General features: G+C 41.5%; 2 protein-coding genes across 4 annotated transcripts in view; one reads left to right on the top strand and one right to left on the bottom strand.

The window, feature by feature from the left end:
* Positions 1-2,334, bottom strand: part of LOC118416371 (death-associated protein kinase 1-like) — a 13,488-nt gene extending 11,154 nt beyond the window's left edge. The window contains exons 1-3 of the mRNA XM_035821465.1: positions 2,316-2,334; positions 1,260-1,420; positions 405-503 (exon numbers count right to left, since the gene is read on the bottom strand). Coding sequence (XP_035677358.1) covers positions 405-503; positions 1,260-1,420; positions 2,316-2,334 — 279 coding nt within the window. The remainder of the gene's footprint in view (positions 1-404; positions 504-1,259; positions 1,421-2,315) is intronic.
* Positions 2,335-5,953: 3,619 nt separating this feature from the next.
* LOC118416123 (death-associated protein kinase 1-like) lies at positions 5,954-21,041 on the top strand. Of its 3 annotated transcripts, none has more exons than XM_035821200.1 (17): positions 5,954-6,146; positions 8,063-8,184; positions 8,793-8,891; positions 10,073-10,171; positions 11,342-11,440; positions 13,342-13,440; positions 14,171-14,263; positions 15,642-15,698; positions 16,020-16,163; positions 16,350-16,583; positions 16,874-16,973; positions 17,089-17,249; positions 17,433-17,624; positions 17,991-19,035; positions 19,237-19,347; positions 19,626-19,725; positions 19,903-21,041. In XM_035821200.1, the coding sequence occupies exons 2-17, from the start codon at positions 8,074-8,076 to the stop codon at positions 20,753-20,755; spliced, it is 3,597 nt and encodes a 1,198-aa protein (XP_035677093.1). In that variant the 5' UTR covers positions 5,954-6,146; positions 8,063-8,073; the 3' UTR covers positions 20,756-21,041. The 3 variants fall into 3 exon arrangements, with proteins under 3 accessions (XP_035677093.1, XP_035677092.1, XP_035677094.1); XM_035821199.1 differs by having other exon boundaries at positions 8,060-8,184; XM_035821201.1 differs by lacking the exons at positions 5,954-6,146; positions 8,063-8,184; positions 8,793-8,891 and adding an exon at positions 13,045-13,079 and having other exon boundaries at positions 10,153-10,171.
* Positions 21,042-22,687: the final 1,646 nt, after the last annotated feature.

Below are 22,687 nucleotides of genomic sequence, written 5' to 3'. Positions count from 1 at the left end.
CCATCATGTTACGTCTTACATAGCACCATCCTCCTACGCCCGATTCCCAACGGCTGACTGCCCATATAAGGGTAAGCTCATTAATATCCCAACGGCTGACTGCCCATATAAGGGTAAGCTCATTAATATTTATAAGCAGGGCGGCGAGTTTGTGGCGACAATCATAATACCTGGGGGTAGGGCCTGGGATAGCAGGGCCCAATAGGCTGAGCAGTCAGCTAGCCGTTGGGACCGTGCGTAGGAGGATGGACAAAATACCTTACTTCTCACAAGTCATATATTGTGATACCTGCTCTGAAAGAGATCTGTTACAAAGACATAGGACATGTTGTGATGGGTACCGTGACTACATTTGTCCGAGGACAGGTCAGGAGAAATCAGGACAGGGTTATTGCTTAACTTACCTGGTCCCAAGCCACCACATTAGCGCCATGTTGGATCAACAGCTCTGCCACCTCAGTCTGCCCGAACGTGCTGGCCACATGCAGGGATGTCTGCTCACACTAGATAGAACAATGGTTTGACTTGTTATGACATTACTACAGACAGGTATTACAGACTTTTTAACAAGTTGTAAACGTCATGTCTGAACGTTATCAAAATATAACAATTCAACAAAAGTGGTGTTGTACAAATGTACCTTGTCAAGTTTAATGATTCACTTTTAAGTCATTTACGCTTTCAAGACGCAGTTACAGCAGTCTCAGATTAAACGTTCTTATCTTTGGGAAGGAAAATAATTTCTGCTGTACATTTAAAAATGTTAAAAGATGGAAAATCTGTAGCAGTGTCTAGGTCTTGCTCAAAATCTTGACTATCTGACATATTGCACATACGAAGGATTTGTGTCTTTAACCTCCTTACCTTGCAAATACATGTACTGTAAATGCATTTAGGTTCGCAGGGATTTAATTTCGCGGTAGCAGAAAAAAGGACTTTTCGTGGTGGTTTTAAGTTTGCGGTAGCACCATGCACTGTAGTCTCTTACTGCCATGGGAAAAAACGCGAACATTAAATCACTGCGAAAGTTTCTGCATTTACAGTACACTGTCACAGCTATTAGTATTACATTAGACAGTCCAGGTTTAAAACAATACTTTACCTTGTTTATAGTTTTATATTTTAGCAAAAATAGAATGCATAGGAGTACATGTAGAATGTGCAGATAAAAAACTGAAACAACAGGAAACTGTTAGTTTGTTACCACACAGTAGCAGAACTTAGATGCTTTCACTTTGATCAAAGATCTGCCTCCTTACCAATTTTCCCCAGTCTCTCTTAGCCTTGATGTCCACTCCATCCTCCAGTCCTTTTTTCACAGTCTGCACGTCACCGTACTCCACAGCCGTGTAGAACTTGTGCAGATCCATCTCCTCACAACCTGTTGACATGGAACCAGGGGCAAAGGAATAAGGAGGGCCTGCATGGGGTGGGGTTTTATGAATCATCAGGGCTCGAAATTCATTTCTGGGATTAGGTGCACTGGTGCACCCAACCTAGAAAATTGGGTACACCAAAACTTTTTGGGTGCACCACATAAAATAAAGTACAATATCAGAAAAAAATCATTGAAATTAAAACATTGATGAACACAAATTCAAACTTCTGAAACAAGTACTATTTAATTATCTTTTTAACACATAGATGTCAAGAATAAGGTGTTTTCTAGGTTACTTCGATATCTTTACATACGTCATCATCATCATTTACATACATAAACCTATGAAAACATTTGGGTGCACTGGTGCACCCACAGAAACAAATTGGGTGCACAGCTCCAATTTTGGGTCACCTGCAGCCTTGTCAAATCCAGCCGGCAGCCGGCTATTTTCCCCGCCAACTTTACATTTTTCAGCCGCCTACTTTTGTTACAAAATCCCCCAGCAATTTGTCTTGATAAATCTCTGGCAGTTTTCTGATAGCTTACTGGGTCTTCGGGGATCTGAAAACTGTCATTTTGATGAATGTCCCACATGTGTATTAGGTTTTCTCTGTTGTTTACATTATCTGAGCTTGCAGCAGACACTGCCACCACACCTCCAAGGAGTTCTAATATCTGGACCTTTGAGTGCATGGGCCTAGCTCTGTGTGCCTGTGACTATTTTCTGGACTATAACTAAAAACACAACATGCCTGATTGTGGATGGATTCTTTCACAAAATGGTAGAGGTTAATTCCAAGATATAAGCTGACAAGAAAAGTTGCCCAGAATACACCAAAAACCATGTTTAGGGGTCTAAATTTACAAATGTTTCCTGGGGGAGGCCCCCCAAACCCCCCCTACAGGAGGGGGACAACACCCCTCCCGTACCTACCTCCCGCTCGCCACTTCATGGCTCGCTGCAAGCGGCTTGCCTGCTACTTTCAGATATTAGCCTACTACTTTAAAAGTTTCTGACAAGGCTGGCCTGGGTGAACATGCACCCACTATTTCGAGCCCTGATCATGCAAAGTTTTTACCATCGGTTACGAACTGCATTAAATTCTCAGAGCTGATTATGGATTACATTATCAGGAGGCTTCCAAACAGACTTCAACACACAATGTTGTAGTTGTTCTGCATCAAAACTAGGGATGCGTACCTAAACCCACGTTTAGGTACAGGTCCGGATTCGAATCCAGAGGTTTAGGTACAGGTCCGGACCTAATGAGTCCGGACCTAAATGCATGGCATTGAATATTATATCATAATATTATGTTATATTATGTTATAATGGCAAAACAATGTATGAAAAAGGGTAGAAGCATGTTTGAACCAATAAAAACGTGTTTATTATGGTAGACACATGATGCAACAAAAATTTGACCCTTGTTGCTTTTCCCTCACTGGGGCTCAGAGACTGCTATGGTGATTTCACAGTAATTTTATCTGTCAAAGTGGCCATCCCCTGACCTGTTATCCTGCCTGGCTTGCACTAATTAGATACAGGTCCAGTACCGGTACACCAGGGTTCGGTATTTTTGTATCTGTACCTAATTGATTGTACCGGTACTGTATCGGTACACTGTACCGGTACACATCCCTAATCAAAACTGTTGATTTTATGTTGATTGGAGGTGGTGATGAATCTTTTCATAACCACACTAAATGGTTATGAGAATATGACTAATATTAATAATGAGAAGCCATGACGACCATTGTCGACCATGGAAGCTTCTGAATAAAACCTCCTTCTAAATACAGTGTACTGGTTTCATGAGGCATGAATATCATGCGTACACCAATTCAGAAAGGGCTTAAAACAGACAAAAAGGGCTGAATCAGAGTTGTCTATTGTTATGTATCTTTTGTTGCGACCTGCACTTAACCCACAATAAAGCTAAGGTGTCCATTCATTCATTGTTATAGGGGGGCTCAAAGGGGCTGAATGAAGACACTCTTTTGTTCACTTCTTGTCTGATTTGAATATGCAAGAAATTGAATCGAATCTTATGTGTTAAGTTTGCAACAGAACACATATTATAAATAAAGTCAGCCCCTTTCAGCCTTTCACTGTTTTAGCACCTCATGAATGAGATGCCAGAAAAATCCATTGAAAACTCATCATATTCATATGGTAATAAGTTGATGGAGATCATGAAATTTACCACACACACACACATAAACACACACACACACAATATACTATGGAGTGACATTCGCATATACAGATGTACATAAACACACACACACACGATATAGGGAGTGACACACACATACATATACAGATGTACATAAATCTTAAAGTCATAAAGTAATTATGACACACACACACATGATATAGGGAGCGAGTGACACGCACACATGTACAAGCACTTGTCTGTGTTGCAACCTGGTGATAATTGCCTGTGTGAAGAAGCAGCTTGACGAAAATTTCCTTTGTTAGTTTGTAAATGTGCATGTACGTATTCAACACCCAGCAATCGACAGATAATGGATTCGTGAGCAACCAGACGACTGGTATTTAGCTATTTTTGCATTAGAAAGAATCAACTTCGTCAATCGTGAGGGTGTCCTCGCTAGAAACCTATACTAGACATTCTAGATCGATGTAGCTCAGAGACAAATTATCCGCCCCCCTCCCCCTTTCACTTTCGAGAGAACATATAAAATCACTCTTTCAAACCTTTGAACTGACAGCTAACGTCCTGCGAAGCCACGTAGACGAGTCCGACTGGTTATTTGTATCCTTGTTGATGAACGGAAGTCACTGGAATTGCTTGATCAAGTCTACAAACGTAACAAAACACACCGGCGATAATTTGTTCTGGTGCGTGTCCATATTGCCTGTGACTCCTGTGACCCCAACACTGAAATTCGCGCGGGAAATGTAGGTCACGTGACTTTCCACTGACCTCACTAAGTGCCCGGATGTGCCTAAACCCGTCTGCTAGGGCGCGAAATTCAAACCTCCGAAAAGCAACTCTTTTGACGGACTAGTGGAAACTATGGGAGGAATGGATTTTGAGTTATATTCACGGACGGAACGCAGAGAATTAGAATCTTTCCGACAATCCATTGACTGTGATATGCCACTTTCGTCATAATTGAAAGTTTATTTACAAGTTAATGCCCGGAGGCTGTACATGGTAGAAACATAAGAATGATAGTACATGTGTAATTTCTTACCCTCTGTCATTGAAGAATGCAGTTGTCCCTGGAATTTCTTAATTGTACATTCTTATGATTTATCATCATATGACACTTTTGTAACAGATATAGACCAGTTGTTATTTCTAGGTATGACTTGGGGGAACTATGTTGTCCTTAATTTTAAAATGTTGTAGGCATTTTCATCTATATTAACAAGCACAGAATGTTATGTACTGTGAAGTCACTTTTATTAAATCTGGCTGCCGATTCTGTAAATTGTCAAGTTGCCATTGAAGTACTGTACTTACTTTTGTAAGTTATATTCTTTTAATTATAGATACTCTCAGTATTAACAGCTCACCAAGCGATGTGTCAGTTCATAAATTTTACGTCAGTTATCATCAATTATGCCCTTGGTATTTACAAGTATGTAACATTATCCAATGCAGCTTTTGGTTTAACGGAAATTGTAACAACTTGAAAATGTAGCAATCAAAGTGGAACATTCTAATTCCCGGAAAAAGAACAAGAACAGTAAAATAACCAGAGGGGCGAGTAAGAACAGAAAGAAACAACATGCCACCACCCGAAATCGAACCCGGGTCGGCAGATCACAAATCGAACGTGCGAACCGTTCGGCCAAATAGCTTACGCCGTTCGGCGTCTTCGGTTTAGCAGTCCTTGAACACTACTTACAACAACAACATGGTGCTTTCTATATGCATAATTAAAACATGTATCTGTTCTTGGAACTTGCTATTGCTTGGAAAGTGTCTATTTATATATCTGCAATATTTAGGTGCTGTTATGACTATAATTATGATGATTAACTTTGATAACTTCCATCATGATTGAGACCTGCTGAAGCTATGGACAGTGTTACGGGGGGGGGGGGAAGTAGCGTTAAATGACCATGCCAAACGTCTGTATATATTGTTTCTTTCTGTTCTACTCGCCCCTTCTGTTGTTTCAACAGATGCAATGTATCCAGTCCTTATGTTTTTTAGTATGTTCGTCTTTTTTCAGTAATATTTAACGTTATATGAGATTCAGTTTTTGTAACATTTTGAATAACGTAAGAAAGTGAATGTCTGCATCTCCCGTCCTCCTGCGCAGTGTCTCTAATGAGGCTTGATGATTTCAATGGCGCTAGCAAACCCAACCACCTGCAGTTAGTTGTAGACGGTTTGCTAGCGCCGTTGGACTCTGCATCATGAAGAGTATCCAAGCAGAGGTTGAGTCGCGTACTGATATAGTAGTAGTCGGAAAAATTATACTGGCGCTCCTCTTAAGAAGAGCGGACCTATAAAATTTCCCGACTACTACAATATCATCCGCGATCCAACCTCTGCTTGGACTTGGAGAGTAGATGAAGAGTTCTAGGCTGCGCAGAACGGATGCGCATAGAGCTCTGTTGCGGCTCGACTGCCAAAACGGTCGCCAGTGTGTTTTGTTGCGCTTGTGAGACAAATAATCATGCAATCCCAGTGACTTTTGTTCATCAATAAGGATAAAAATAATTCATCGGACTCGGCTACGTGGCTCCGAAGAACATAAAGCTGCCAGTTCAAAGGTTTGAAAGAGTGCTTTTATAGGTTCTCTCGAAAGTGAAATTGAAAGGGGGAGGGGGGCGGATAATTTGTCTCTGAGCTTGCTTACTAGTAACAACGTTACCCTTTCGTTACAGCTCTAGCCTGGTTTATTACCAAACCCCAGCCCGATCTCAAGTATCTATCGTGCAACGCAAAATATATATTTTTGAGGTTGGGTTATGGTATCCAGGCTATTACAGCTCCCGGCGGTGATCCGGATAATTTTGTTATCTTACCTTACTCTCCAAGCGCAAGCAGAGGTTGAATCGCACAGATATAATTTTTCCGACTCTGCTTGGAGAGTACCATACAGGGATATCGAACTTGGAGATTCGAGGACGAATCTTGAAAAGAAGGCAAGGCTACGCGGGTCACGGGTTCCTCACTGGGCTTCCAGTGATGTACATACGGTTTCCCAGTGATGAATTGCTTTGTTCCAGTGATGAAGCTCTCTCGGTAACGTTACTGGAATTCCAGTGATGAACCTTGTCTCGTCACTCGGTTTCCAGTGATGAATTCCGCTCGTCACTCCGGACCCAGTGATGAACTCCGCTCGGGACCTACTGTTGAACGTCATTCGTCACTGGGCGCTGAGTGCGGAACCATCAAGGTTACCGGTTCGTCACTGGGTTTTCCAGTGAGCGGTGACTCTTCGGCACTGGACGCCGAGTGATGAAATTATTTCCGTACTGGGCTTCCAGTGACCACGTCCTATTAGATAAATAGCACTGGAACGTTCCAGTGCTGAGTTCGCCTAATTCACATGTTGCCATAGCCGTGTTTACTGTTAGATTTGTTCCGGATTGTGGTGATTTGCCGAGGAAAAAGAGGTGACGATAATATTAACTTCAAGTGCTAACTTTCAAATCCCCTCAACTGACACAATGATTCCTTTTCCTTCAGTAAACAATAACGGCAGCGTAACACACGGTGGATCCCAGCAGTTGGTTTCCCAGAGTGCGGAATATTTGTTGTCACTGGTTTACCAGCTGAAATTTCCTCATCACTGGAAAACTAGTGACTATTATACAGGGCTCGAAATTCATTTTTGGGATTAGGTGCACTAGTGCACCCAGCTTAAAAAATTGGGTGCACCAAAAAAAGTTTGGGTGCACCAGTTAAATTTAAGTAATAACATAATAGTAAAACTTAGTTACAAGCTATCAAATTCTTAAACAAGTACCATGACAGACAGTTTTATTATCTTTCTAACACTTAGATGTCAAGAAAATGATGTATACTAGTATACTTTGATATCTTTACATACATGAACCTAAGAAAATACATTGTATTTGGGTGCACCCTGTGCAGAAGATAATTCTGGGTGCACAGCTCCAATTTTGGGTGCACCTGGGTGCACATGCACCCAGTATTTCGAGCCCTGCTATAGATATTCCCCACTGGTAAGCCAGTGACAATGCGACTTCATCACTGGAAACTGAGTGATGAGAGATTTACCCGTGACCTTGGTAGTTTTGCTAAAAGAAGAGGGGGAGTAACTTGTAACAGTGGGGTTCAAACGCTGCCAAACTGACCACACCAACAGCTCTGAGCTTTTGGCATTGTGACTGGTTTGCACGTTAGATTTGTGATCCGACTGCCGGGGTTCGAATTAATCCCGGGAGTTGGGATGTTGTTTCTTTCTGTTCTACTCGCCCCTCTGGTTGTTTCACATGTAATGAATGTTGCAAAGAAGACAATTCATATGATGTTACAGAAATTGGGCACACTTGAAATTTAATCTTTTGCTTCAGTAGTGATGTAATTCATAATTGGTGCATTTGCGGCAAAAACTTTGCGTAAGTCGTAAAACCAGACCACTCCCACCCGGGGGGGGGGGGGCACCCCCATGCAGGCCTTTATTCCTTTGCCCCTTGTTTCATGTTGCCCACAGCAGGTTGTGAGAAGATGGACCTGGACACGTTCTACACAGCTGTGCAGTATGGTGACAAGCAGACTGTGGAGAGAGGGCTGAAGGCTGGGGTGGACATCACAGCCAAGAGAGACTGGGGAAGATTGGTAAGGAGGCAGATCTTTGATCAAAGTGAAAGCAGAAGTTCTGCTTAGCTACTGTGTGATAACAAACTAACAGTAGCATTAGTAGCAATCATCATTTTTCTTGTTTTCTCGTTTTTTTTATCTGCACATTCTATCACTACATATTGTATTTTTGCTTATTGATAAGTAAATAAACTATGAACAAGTTATTGAAAGCAAATTAATATTTTTAACCTGCCTTGCCTTGCCTTTGTTTAACCTGACATGGACTGTCTAATATGAATAGCCTGTATATGTGCAAGCTAAGGACGTTAACGACACAAATCCTTGGTTTGTGTGATCAGTCAAGATTTTGAACAAGACCTGTACACTGCTACAGATTCCCCATCAGAGGAATTTTAACATTTGTATATTTCCCTTCCTAAAGATAAGAATAAGTTTACCATGTTTAATCTGAGACTGCTGTCACCGGGTCCTGAAAGCGTAAATGACATAAAAGCCACTTGTGTTGATGTATTATATTTTGATAACGTTCGGACATGACATTTACAACTTGTTAAAAATGCTGTAGTACCTTAGCTTTCTCTGCATAGTCATGTCATAACCAGTCAAACTGTTGTTCTATCCAGTGTGACCAGACATCCCTGCATGTGGCCAGCACGTTCGGACAGACTGAGGTGGCAGAGCTGTTGATCCAACATGGCGCTGATGTGGTGGCTTGGGACCAGGTAAGTTAAGCAATAACCCTGTCCTGATTTCTCCTGACCTGTCCTCGGACAAATGTAGTCACGGTAACCCTGTCACATTATGCCCTATGTCTTTCTAACAGATCTCATTCAGAGCAGGTATCACAATACAGTCAACCTGTATTAGCGGCCACCTTTGTATAGCGACCACCTGGTCACTTTTTGTCGTTCCTTTGGATTTTTCCTATGACTTGAGCATTAAGAAATAGTCTATAGCGGTCACATGTTCAATGCGGCCATGGCCACCCAATTTCCGGTCCCGTAGATACAGAAACGCTGCCTATTATGACCATACAGTGGCCGTATGTCATCCTGCGCCCGGTTTAAAATCGTAGTTTGCGATGATTTGGAGACAGGGACATTTTTGCGATAGTGGAAGGTACGCGTGCCTTGAACGTTAGAGTGCAAGTCTTTGTTGGCAAATTTACCGACGTATTCTGCATGGCTATATCAATCATTTTCAGTAGATCTGACTTTGGCACGTACATGTAAGTTGAATTTTCAGACGATCGAGACAATGTTACTTGGTGAGAAGGATTAGTGGGTTCTGAAATCATGTGTAACTTATTGTTCGTGGTCAATTGATCAACATTTTCTCTATAGTGACCACCTGTCTATAGTGGCCACATTTCTCCAGTCCCTTGAGTGGCCGCTGTAGATAGGTTTGACTGTACATGACTTGTGAATAGTAAAGCATTTTGGCGATAAGTTGCAGACACACACATTGCAAAATTGTTCAAACAAAATCAATTGAAAGTATAATTCAGAACTATGTTGCATTATTACTTAAAGTTTGTAGAAGACGAGACTGCAAGAGCCAGAAGTGTATATGAAACCTCCACATGCTTTAGTGTTAAGTGACTGCTATGATAAGTGTGACATAGGTGTGGCTTTTGTTATTGAATTTCGACTCATTTGTGAGTTGTTAAGATACCAATGCTAGTGCTGTGTTCAAATTTTCTTTGTAACTCAACCAGCACTGACACTGGCCTTCCAGTCTGTACAGATCCAGTCCACACTGCATGGCGCTGCTGTCTATGTTACTTTGTCCCTCGCATTTGTCCAGTTATGTTACCCAAATTTTTTTATATGTCACTGCTATGTTGTTTCAAATCTGGGTTGATGATCCATCACTACTGACCCTGACCTTCCTCCCTGTACAGCACCAGTCCACACCCCTGCATCATGCTGCTTACAAGGGCAACACCAAGACTTGTGAGCTTTTGATTGGCAAAGGGGCCAATGTGAATGCCAAAAATAAGGTAATGAATGCATATTTTACATGGACTCCTGAAGACCACATAGATGAAAAAAAGACTTTACTTTTAATGTGTTTATAAAGGTTAGACATCCAGGTAAACAATATTTAAATACAATTCAATCTCTGCAACTGGATAAAAATGGAGATAAACTTCTGTACGTTTCGAGTGACATCCAACACTCTTCTTCAGCTTCACTAGAATGAACTGGCAGGACGAATCAATACAAGTACAGCTAAGTAGAAAAACTAATTGATCATATATAGCTTATCCAAACTAACCTGTATGAGACATAAAAATTCATGTATGACGCATAGATCCTTCCATAGTACTTGTAAATTCACTTGTGGAATTTCTGAGAAATGCATTTGAAAATTTACATGGATCCTTTTGGCACGTGAGATTACAGATTTCATTTTGAACCCATCAATGTCGTCTCGTTATGTGATGATAATGATTGTAATAATAAATATGATAATTGTAATCATTCTTCTTCTTCTCTTGACGTTAGAGGAGTGACCCTGGAAGCTACCGAGATGTGGCTTCCATTAGCAAGTCAGAAAATGTCTTAAGGCCAACTAATTTGATATGTTGGTTCATGGATTTTCAAGAAACAAAAAAAATATGCTTAGCTGAAAATCATTATGAAAACAAAGCCCAAGGACTAAGTGTACGCCTTGGTGCACATGAAGTGGACATGGTCATATTCAAGTTTTCCTCCCTGCCCGTTGCATTTATGATGTCCGCTTGCTACATTTTCACTTGAAAAACATCCTTGAATCAACAAATTAAATTGGTGTGGCCTTAGTACAATAGTCGGGAGAACTCCCATCTTTAGTTGGGTTGCTATTATTTTGATCATTCCACATACATGTCGATAGACTCCATCATCTCGGGCAACCCCCTTCTTGAGTAGTTTCTCCATAGACCATGTATTTGGGCCGTTCTTTTTTTGTAGGCAGTTCTTTTTATTGATGTTGATGATATCGGCCTTGGCAAGGGTGATATTTTGGAAAGCAAAGGCGTTTCGAGCTAAGTGGTTGAACACCTTGTAATCAATCGTTATAATAATATTAACTATTTTTCTCCTTTTGTTGTTAGCACCCACATTGTACATGTATATTTTAGTGACCCATGAAGAACCCATGGCTACTGAACTTTCTCTCTGTGTAGGACCTGTGGACATCCCTGCATAAAGCTGCATATCCAGGACACACTGAGACCTGCAAGGTCCTTGTTGGTGCCGGTGCTGAAGTGAACGCCAGAAATCAGGTAATATATGTTTCAAGTGGACTTTTAATGACCCTATGGGTGTAAAAAGAATAGACTTACATGTATTAATGTTATGCTTGACAGTACTAGTACACATGCATTGACTTGCACTAGTCCACTTCTGATGTGGCAAGTATTATTATCTACACAGAGCCGAACCTGGACCTGTGAAGACTTGTGAATGGGTGATGCTCAAAACAATGGCCCATTTTGCTACAAAGGAATCTATCTAGCAAAGTGTCCAACTGGCATTTAAAAATCCTATCTTTGTGTAAACACCAATTGCCGCTGTTACCTTAGACCAAGTTTGACTGTAAAATCTTGGTAAGAATGACTATTAACTCCCAATAAGACGTGAGTGCCTGCTGGTATAATCTGTTCATTTTCCAATCGTTCCAAAATCCGGTTCTACTGATTTTTTTCAGGTCCTTTTTTTCTGGACCGGTCCAACAACAAAAAACGTTTTGTGCCACTCCTAGTTGTGCATGATATTTGATGGATGGGTAGGGGTTGTCAAAAGGAAGGTCAAGTTTGATAATGTGCCTCCTAGTGGCGAGTTAAGGTATACTGCAGAACAGGGTTGTAGCCAGCCAGAAATCATTTTCAATCCTTTTGATTTAGCACAGGGTCTGGGGGCATGCTCCCAAGGAAAAATTTGAAATCTAGACCCTCTGAAATACTATTTCCTGCATTTTTAGGGTTAAATTTTGCTCACAGAGGACTGAATGGGCAATTTTTTTTCAGTCCCCAGTTAAAAAATTCCTTCAAAGGACTGAAGGACGGGTGCTGGCTACAACCCTGCTGCAGAAGCTTCAATGTTAGAGGTTAGATTTTCTGCAAGCGACAGCAGCAGGTTCATGATTTTTTACTGGTGGATGGGTCTTGGGATAGGGAGTTTACCGCTTGTTTTGAAATGCATGGTTGTGAAAAGGTCCTTACATTGGTTGGGACAATAAGGGTCAGTAATTATCTCTAGTAGTGCATTTCTGTGTGGACAACATAACTCAAATGTTGGCTTTTTATAATGGAACATTTAGTTGATATTATTAGTACCCTTGCAAACCATGCCAAACAAATGCTAATCTTATGTAGAAGTCCGTTTTGTTCTTTTAAAGTTAATTGTGAAATTATATTGGCCACACATGTGGAAGACGAAATACATTTTATTTCTAACTGCCCCTCTAACGACCAGGAAAGAAATTAGTTATTTGAAGAGGCATGCAAAACCCACAAAAATTTCCAAACGCTTACCGACGAAAACAAAACTATAACGCTGCTAACATCACATAAGCCACTCATCATAGAAAAAGTGGGTCACTTCGTCTTCCACTGCTTCCAGAAAAGAAGTCAAACCCCAAATGCGTAGATTGTAGCTCTCAGCAGTCCATGTCATTGATAGAATAGTCACTTGTTTACACTTGTCACCATTGTTATCTGTAGCAATGTATTTCATTTTATGTATGATTGTTTATTATGATATTATGTATGTTTCATGTTGCAATTAGCCCTTCGGGCAAGAACTTGCAAATAAACTTTCTTTATTAATATCTTTAAATCGTTTTTAAGTTCAGGCATCATTCTCTGTTTTATTTTTCTTCCGATAGGGGGGATGGACTCATTCTCACTGTTGTATTTTCATGTATGTATATTCTTATCTAATTATTTACTTAGTCCTGTGTAATATACGGTGTTATTTTCAATTTATGTACAAGTGACGGCGCTCAAATAAGTAGTCTATAACTTGAGTCCGCTGTCACTTTGTCCTCGTACTTTTATTTGTATTATTATGTTCTTTTCAATAAAAAAAAAGGTTGGCTTTTCTAGTTGTTTATGTATCAATGCTGTTTTAATGATCCCTAATAAACCTACCACTACTGACCCTGACCCTTCCCCCTATACAGGACCGGCACACAGCCCTGGACCGGGCTGCTGGCTGGGGCCACACCGGGACTTGTGAGGTTCTGATTTCCTCTGGTGCGGAGCTTACGCCCCCAAATAAGGTGGATGCAAAAAGATTGACTTTGCTTAAAGAAATGTATAATGTATCTGCACATATGTAATGTATAGAGGGTTGAGTTTACAATACAATTATTGATTGACTTTACTATAAAACTATTATATCAAAATGTATGTGAATAGAAAATTAAAATCTAATGTATTTCAGTTTAGGACAAACGTATGAATGATTAAAATACATAGCACGACCCTTTTTCTGGATTATGGTATCCAGGGGGTGCAAGGTAAAATGCAAGGAGAAAAATAATATCATTTGCACAGATTGACTACAGCAATGTTTAATTTACTACTTTACAGCCTGATGTTTTTAACATTTTTCCAATCTGGTTATCCAATCAATATATTGAGATTTATACTAGTATATAATATATATATATGTATATATATATATATGTGTGTGTGTGTGTGTGTGTGTGCATGTATATATATAGAGAGAGAGAAAATACAACACGGTGCATTCTGTATCACTTGGGGTACAAGCCTGACCGCAAGAAGGATCGCCCTAAGGCCGGAGCGTGATCCGACCCGCGGGAGGGCTGTGTGTGTATACGTAAAGGTTATATTTAATAAAGCTGGGAAATTTGTTTTCTACTATAACTGTTGGGTTTCTTGTGTTTTTGCTGCCTGTTGTTTTCTTGATGATCAATTGTAAAGGCACCTCATGAAGGCACCACTACAGTACTGACCCTGACTCTCCTCTCTGCACACAACCAGACCACACCTCTTCATTGGGCTGCTAAATACGGCCACACCGGGACTTGTGACCTCCTAGTGAAAAATGGTGCAGAAGTGACTGCCAAAGATGAGGTCATATATGCTTCACATTTACTCCTTAAGACTTTATTAATCTTGTGATTTCAGAATTGTTCTTTAATTTTTCACTTAATTCCCTTATATATATCTGGTCAGTACAAAAAATTTTAGTTTGTTAGTTAAACTTATTCAAATCTTTACTTTTTCCAAGATTATGAACATATTGTCTTCAAAATAAACTTGGCACAAAAAGTTTGGAATATCAACTTTAGTTGATCATATTTCAGTTGTTCCTGCATCAATTTCAAGTTATTATATATCAATAGAAAGCTCGTGTGATTTACTTTCCAATGGTATCAAACTCATTATCATTGTTAACTCATGGAATAAGTGCAAGGCCTGCTTATGCAATGGGTCACCAAATGAAAGTGCCCAAATTTCCCTACTTCTGTTAAACACTGTATCGTCCGGTTTTTATGGCCACAGGTGACAATAATTTAATCTATCCTTTTTTCACATAGCTTCTGGTATACAGAACATCCAAGTTTCTTTTTAACACATTAGAGTAAAGTATTTTATTACTGTAAATTCATGGAATGAGCTTATAAGCCATAAGCTGTAGAAAGGCTATTCTATCCTAAGACTGTACCCAGCATCCCATCCTAGAGATAGTCTGCAATGGTCCTGGCTCTGTGTGGACGGGTGTTGTAATCTTGCAGAATGAAATTTGTTAGTCTCCTCACATTGAAGTCGCCTGGAATGATGGCAAGTCTTTTATTTCCTATGGCAGCATATTCCCCACACCATGACGCTACCTCCACCACCAAACAGTGAAAGTTACTCTTGCCATGTCAGCTTGTGGTTCTCTTGCCCCATACACGCTTTGATTCGGCCATCCAACTGCCAAAATGGCCGACGTTCTTTACTCAAATGTGCTAAAGCAAACTTGTATATTCTGCATACCAAACATGACGTAAAAAAAAGGATTGAAATAATCACTGACACACGCACCAATACCAACAGGACGATACAGTGTTAACAGGAACAGGTTAATTTATACACTTTTTTTTGGTGACCCACTCATGTAAGCAGACCTGGTGCTTGTTTCATGAGTATACAATCATAATAATTTTGATACCATAGGAAAGGGAATTACACAAGCTTTCAACTCATATATAATACATCTAAATTGATGCATAAACAACAGAAATATGATCTACCAAAGTAGATATTCCAAACTTTTTGTGTTTATTCAGTGATGTAACAGCAAGAACTGTATCTTTAAGCATGCAACAAAAATGGTGGCAATCATGTAAAAAATTGCTGTGACTACTATTTCTGTCTTGCTTAATTGTTGTCATTCAGGTGCAGGTAATCAGCAACATAACGTTTATTTATTGAAGTGGTATTTCTCTCATATATCTCTCTACAGCAAGGGAGGATACCATTTTTCTATGCACGTGATTGGGAGACAGAGCGTTTCTTGAAGGTAAACCCATCATCTGCAATAGTTTTTTCTACTACCATAAAATTTTTCTTGCACAAAAACTGAAATGCTGTGATCACCTTTAGCAAAAGATATCTTCTACTATCCAAAGCGAAAGACTCCTGACCTCCTCCGCCGTTGACCTTTTGGAAAACGCAGGCCAAAGAGATGTATTTTCAAGGTAAAATAAAGGTTGGAATAAAAGAAAAGATACATATCATTGGTTAATCTCAACAGAATCGCTGAATAGTTCGGAACACTCTGAATTGTGCCCCACAGTCGAAGGATTCTATGTTCTCAATCTTCAAACATTTTCCCTCAAAGGAAGCAGAGAGAAAGGCGGAACAAGAGAAGTCCTACCAGGAGTTGCTGCAGAAGTCTGGCGGAGTGAAGGTCAACAGGTTTAAGGTGTTCCTGGGAGGAAATGAGACAAATGGGAAGTCTACTCTGAAGAAGAGTCTTAGGAAGGCAGGTTACCTTTAGTTATGATTAATCCCTTTTAGATTAAGAAAAATGCAAAGAATCATTTAATTACGAAGTTATTGGTCATTTTTAGAATGTTTATGTCATTGATGAACTTAATCCTTTAGCAAATGTTTTGAATTATGAGTTTTTAAAACCAATTGGGATCAATGTAATCCTTTCACAAACCAGGACCCGTCAACTGAGGGACAGAGTGTGCCGTCTTCTGATGAGGAGCTTTATGACCCCACCCCAGGGGTGGACATAGAAACGTTCAGTATTCCAGGGGTGGGGGAGGTCAGCCTGTGGGATTTTGCTGGGCAGGCGGAGTACGCGGTAACCCACAATATGTTCATGAACTCAGAGAACACCGTCTTCATTGTGCTGTATAATATCATGGACGATGGTGAGACCCAAGAAAAGCAGGTAACCAGAGCTCGTATTGCTCATATGACATTGCATGAAAGGTCTTTTCTTGGTAAATAGCATCATCCATTCCAAGGGGTAAACTGCATCTGTCACAAAGAGAGCCACAAAAAAACTGAAGATGACTGATGTGATTATTCAGAAACCGTGTCATATTTTTCGATGAGCAGAATATCCTGTTCCATTTTTACAAATATGTGACTGCATGTGACAGATTTTTTGCTTTATTGCAGTGGAAATAAATGATCTAATAACTCATGCTTGTTGATGCTGGTTATGTAATGTCACAGGTCCACTGGTGGTTGTGTTTTATCAAGGCCTGCAACCCAAACCGGCAGCCTGACGTCATCTTGGTGGCCAGCCATCGCGACAAAGTGAGACCTGCCAGAGGTGAGGATAGACGTAAAGAACGGAAGAACATGTAGGCGACCTGAGCTTGTTTATGCAACATCTGTATGATTGAAAAAAATTGTATATATAAATATGGCATTTTCTTCCCAACCAGGACAGCTAGCAGCCCGTTTGCTTAAGGGGATGAAAGAAGAGTTCAAAGATCACCTCCGTATCGCCAACGAGGTGATCCTGATGGACTGTAGGAAGACTGGGACACCTGAGATGGACAAACTCAAGAGTCTGCTGCTCACGATGAGAGAGGCCTTGCTGCCAGTGAGTATAAAAAATGTATCAATTCGTAAAGACAAAAATTGACATCAAGACGTTAGTCTTTCCGAAAGGCATTTTGTCCATGAACTTTAAGTGTTTAAGACACTGATTGCTTTGAAATATAAACTTTAAGGAAAAACACTGTCATAACCAGGTACCAATTTGTTGTAATTCACACTTTTTCAGAACCAACGAGACATGCCAGTGCTGTGTGCAAAGATCATGGAGCTCCTACCAGAGTGGGGTACGAAGTGGACCACCCCCAAATTCCCCGTGATGATGTGGAAAAACTATGTCAAGGAGGTCAAACGAATCAACGAACTTGTAACTGAAGACTTTCTCGAGAAATCCACACAATACTTGCACCATCTGGCAGAGGTATGATATCAAGGCCTCACCTGTGAATAAAACTTATCATGGTCCATAATATCCATCATGATGGTTCTCACAGCAGAACTAGCAGGAGTGCCATCCTAGTCTATTCACTAGTACTCCCATGCTTTCCCTCTCTATTGCATAGGATCCTAGTAAACTAACTAGGATGGCAGCCGGGCTAGAACGGAACAACACTGCATTACTTTTTCCATCAAAGCTGACACTAACTTTTAAGATATCGTGTGTGTAATAAGGTAAGTTGTGGAGTAGATTAATGCCATGCTGTATGACAATCTGGAACAAAGTCTAATTTACATGCAATCACACAGTTCACTTTTCTAACGCCTTGGTCACCTGTTTTAAATCCAGCTTCTGTTCATCACCCCGGCCACTTCTGATCGTATCCTTGTCCTGAAGCCCAACTGGCTTGGCACAAAGGTATTCGGCCCAGTCATGGCACCGGACAACTTCCCCCTTCCCCGCATGTTAAGGAAACGTCGGACTCACGACTACATCACCAGGTCAGAAATCGAGACAGTGTTCCAAGACATTACTGATGACGTGAATCTCGTGATCAAGCTATTGCAAGAGTTCCAGCTCTGCCACTCCTATAACGGACGAGAGTACGTCTTCCCAGGGCTGTTGACACAAACCATGCCTCCTGACAAGTGGCAACTCACACAAGAGCCAAAGGTGATCTACTTTGGGAAGCAAGTCCAGTGTGCCGACTCAACTGACATGTTCTCCTCCGGGTTCTTCCCCCGAGTGCAGACCCGCCTGATGAGGGAGCTGGAGAATCACCCACAGCTGTGGAGAGATGGCGCCAAGTGTGCGGACAGGGATGTGGAAGGTCTTATCAAACTCTCTCCGGACGGCCATGCAGTCAACATCTGTGTCCGGAGTGCGCAGGGTGACAAGGTACAGTGTGGCAAGATGCTGCAGCAGCTGGAGAACATCATCGCTGATGTGCTCTACGAGTGCAGCCCAGGAACAGGCACAGTGGAGAATGTGCTCAGCGGTCGTGCACTGAAGGAACACAGGGAGGAATTCTACTCCTATGGAAAGGAGGAGATCAGTAAGGCAGCAACAGAGGGTGGTACAATCCTCCATCCCACCCTCGGGTTCACGGAACAGGTCAGTGAGCTGATGTGTGAGGAGACCCTGCTGACCAGGTACCGCCCAGAGCTGGTCCAGGCCTTGCAGAACGTGGAGCCAATCCTGAATCATCTGCAGGTACGTGACATCCTGACTGTGGAGGAATGTGATGTCATCAAGGACCACAGCACGCCCCATGATTGTGCATGCGCACTGCTGGACACCATGAAGGCAAAGACGGATGATGAACGTTGGGTGTTTACATCTTTTCACACGGTGTTCCCTGACCTATGCATGCACTGCTTGGAATGCAAGCCATGTGAGTACCAGTCTTATGATTCATTTTTGCAGCAGATGGAAAAGGCCAATAGTGAAACATTAATGATGAATCCTGCACCTATTTTTGTCATGTTGCGACCAACTTTGTAATGGTATTGGCTGCAGTCATTGTCAATATGGAGTGTTACTTTGTTAAGTCTTGTCCAGTCACTTTTACAGTGATTCTGTCTTCCCCGTGCAGGCCCCATCCCTCTGGCCTGTGGATGTGCCTTCTTGTTGTGTGCTGCCTGCATGAAGAGTCAGACTGAGGGGTTCCGCTGCCCCAAGCACTGCGTGATCACAACAGGCCTGGGTATGGCACTTTAACCTTAAAACAACAATGTTACCAGGATATACACGCCATAAATGTCTTACCCCAACCCCATTGTATTTAACGTGTACAGGTTTTGCTTGTCAGATGGATCCGGTAGAATTTTATGAAGGATTATGGTTTAACATTTTGGTGAGGACAGCATACGTATATTTGGGCTACTTTTCTATGAATAGAGATAATGACAGAGGTAGAAATTTTTATTTTCTTTGGTTCCGTTACTGACAATGATGAGCAAGATCCATCACTTTATGCTGCAGGGTACAACACATTCGTCATTGCTGTTGGCCAGGAGGATTTTGTGGAGGATGCCATTGGCTTCACGGAAGTCATCACCAATCCCAGCATCTGTGGTGTGAGGTACGTCTAGAACTGTGCTTGCAAGAAACAATTTTGGAAAAGATTCAAAATGAAAAAAACACTTTGCTGTAACGGTGTGTTATAAGCACATTTTAAAGTTTAAATATTTCCCCAACTAACACTATCCCTTGTATATGTTGTGTCCTAAAGGTTAAACCATCACTTTCATTTTTCCAGGGAATACAACGTGAAGTTACTGCTACTTCCAGACATCACAGATGTTCAAGCTGCAGTTACCCAAGTAGCATCACAGATTCAGCAAGTTCCAGAAGGCCAGGAGACGTTCTTTATTTACTACCACAGCGGCCATGGAAAAGAGCAGTGCCTCTGCTTCTCAAAGTGGCGTGAAGACAAATTATACGCAGTGTGGTCCAAGAAACTTCGAAACATCTTAAGCGGAAGTGGCGCGACTAAGTCACTCTTCATCTTGGATGCCTGTCACGCTTCTTCCATTGAGGTCTACACCATAAAGGGCATAGAAGAGAATGGTTCTAGCAGTGGAGAAACAGAGAAGGAAAAGGGCAAGGAAGAATTTCCACTGGACAACAAGTTAAACCTGGCTAAGTCTGACAAAGATGAGCTTCCAGAAGGTTCCGTGCTCTGGGCGTCCAGCAGAATCACACAGAAGTCCTGGAAGAGGAAGGAAAAGTACAGTGTCTTCACCAAGTACATCATCAGTGGCCTGCAGGGAGGCAATTGTGAGCAGGACAACTGCCCGAACTGCCAGTCATTCCAGCGCCGGGCCAGGGACACAGGAGCCGTGAGTCTGGACATACTTCGCGACTACGTGTACGACCACGTTAAGAAGGAGCTGCCGCAGACCCCATCACTGCTGGGTCAGCAGGAGAGGACCTACTGGATGGCGTACACACAAGACCGAGCCGGGGTGGAGGGAGAAGATGCACAACAGACATTCCCGTCAGTCCTGGGGGAGATTGATCCTGACATGGTGCCAGTACAGCGGACCAATGAGCTGTATGACAGAGAGAACAAGACATCATCCTCAGCTGGTGCAGGCCCTGATCGATGAGGCACCTAGAGCCGCTCCTGGACCAGCTGCATGCAATGGAGGGCCGCAGCATGGAGGAGTGTGACATCATCAGGGCCAAAGCCGTCTGTACACTCCATGATTGCGCACGGTCATTGCTACACACCTTGGGAGCAAAGGTAGATGGTGAACCCAGAGGTTGTGGAAATGATGCTGCAATCTATAAACTTTTGCTGAAAAGCTGAAAACCTTATTCAGCTGTAATTGGGATAAGTGCAATACTTCTGAATCATTTTCGATTTTGAAGTCATAAATAGAGAATAAAATGAATACACACAAAAAAATGTTTGTGGAAAGTTTTAAAGCCACTTTTTCTCGGCATTCAGGGACTGTTTTAAATGAAGCCATTTGCAGATGCAGACATGGATGTAGATGTGCCTTACTATTATGTTTTTTTTTGTCATGGAAATACACCATTTGAAAACTGTATTTCTGTTGCATTGTCAGAGAAATGTTCAAAGTCTCAGACTGACTCCTATGCAACAACACAATTTACACACAGTGATTTATACTGTTTCAGGATCTAACATGAGTCACAGCACGCCTTTCTGTGAAAAAGCTTCAGCCATTGCTGGGATTAGAACCTTTCAAGGTCTCTTTCTCTCTTTGAGGGATTAACTTACAGATGTTTGCTGTCTTTTCTATATGAAAGGAAGAGTCGGTATGAAAGTCTTGACTATAAACTTTTATCATTATTGGTACCCGGCAAATGATTCAAGTGTCACTTTCGTCAAGTATTTCTGTAGCGTTATCAGAGAAATGTTCAAAGTCTCAGACTGACACTTAAATACAACAACACAACGCACACACGGTGGTTCCTACTGTTTCAGTATCTAACATGAGTCACAGCACGCCTTTCTGTGAAAAGGCTTCAGCCATTGCGCCGGGGGTGGACTCACCTGCAATCCGAAGACTAGTATTCCAATCATGTCTACCTTCTGATCTAGAGGGAAACGTACAGATGAAAGTAAACTTTCATTTCAGTTTTTGTCTTAGCTGAAATCTATACATCAACATCTTGCAGAACTTGAGAAAGAAAGATATGAAATGGGGAGCTTTTACTGGTGTAAAGCCGAATTTCATCCTCTCCACTGATGTGCACGTGGGTTGGTGCCTGAGCTGTTAAAGAAAACTTTAATTTCATTTTTGTCTTAGCTGTAATCTATACATCAACATCTTGCAGAAAGAAAGAAAGACATGAAATGTGGAGGTTTTACTGGTCTCAAGCCGGATTTGATCATCTCCACTGATGTGCACGTGGGTGGTGGTTGCGCTGTTAAGGAGATAGTAGTGAACTCCGGCGGATTTTCGGATTGTTCTTCTGATTCAAGAAAAAGCAAACTTGCATTTTGAGGTGTTTTATGGGGGTTTATCGGGCTTTCGATTTTGCTAGGGCAAGGAGCTTTGGTTAGGGTTTGCTTGTTTATGGCCGACAGGCAAACCTTGTTGAAATCCCCACAGTACTAGTACCTTGGTCCAGCTGGGATTAGAACTTTGAGAGGTCTCTCTCTCTCTTTGACGGATTACATTACAGATGTTTGCTGTCTTTTCTATATGAAAGGAAGAGTCGGTATGAAAGTCTTGACTATAAACTTTTATCATTATTGGTACCCGGCAAATGATTCAAGTGTCACTTTCGTCAAGTATTTCTGTAGCGTTATCAGAGAAATGTTCAAAGTCTCAGACTGACACTTAAATACAACAACACAACGCACACACGGTGGTTCCTACTGTTTCAGTATCTAACATGAGTCACAGCACGCCTTTCTGTGAAAAGGCTTCAGCCATTGCGCCGGGGTGGACTCATCTGCAATCCGAAGACTAGTATTCCAATCATGTCTACCTTCTGATCTAGAGGGAAACGTACGGATGAAAGTAAACTTTCATTTCAGTTTTTGTCTTAGCTGAAATCTA

The sequence above is a fragment of the Branchiostoma floridae genome, chromosome 5 (genome assembly GCF_000003815.2).
Source record: "Branchiostoma floridae strain S238N-H82 chromosome 5, Bfl_VNyyK, whole genome shotgun sequence".
NCBI classification, from domain to species: domain Eukaryota; kingdom Metazoa; phylum Chordata; class Leptocardii; order Amphioxiformes; family Branchiostomatidae; genus Branchiostoma; species Branchiostoma floridae.
Note: the sequence above shows the minus strand (reverse complement) of the source record. Positions and strands in the feature narration are given on the sequence as shown.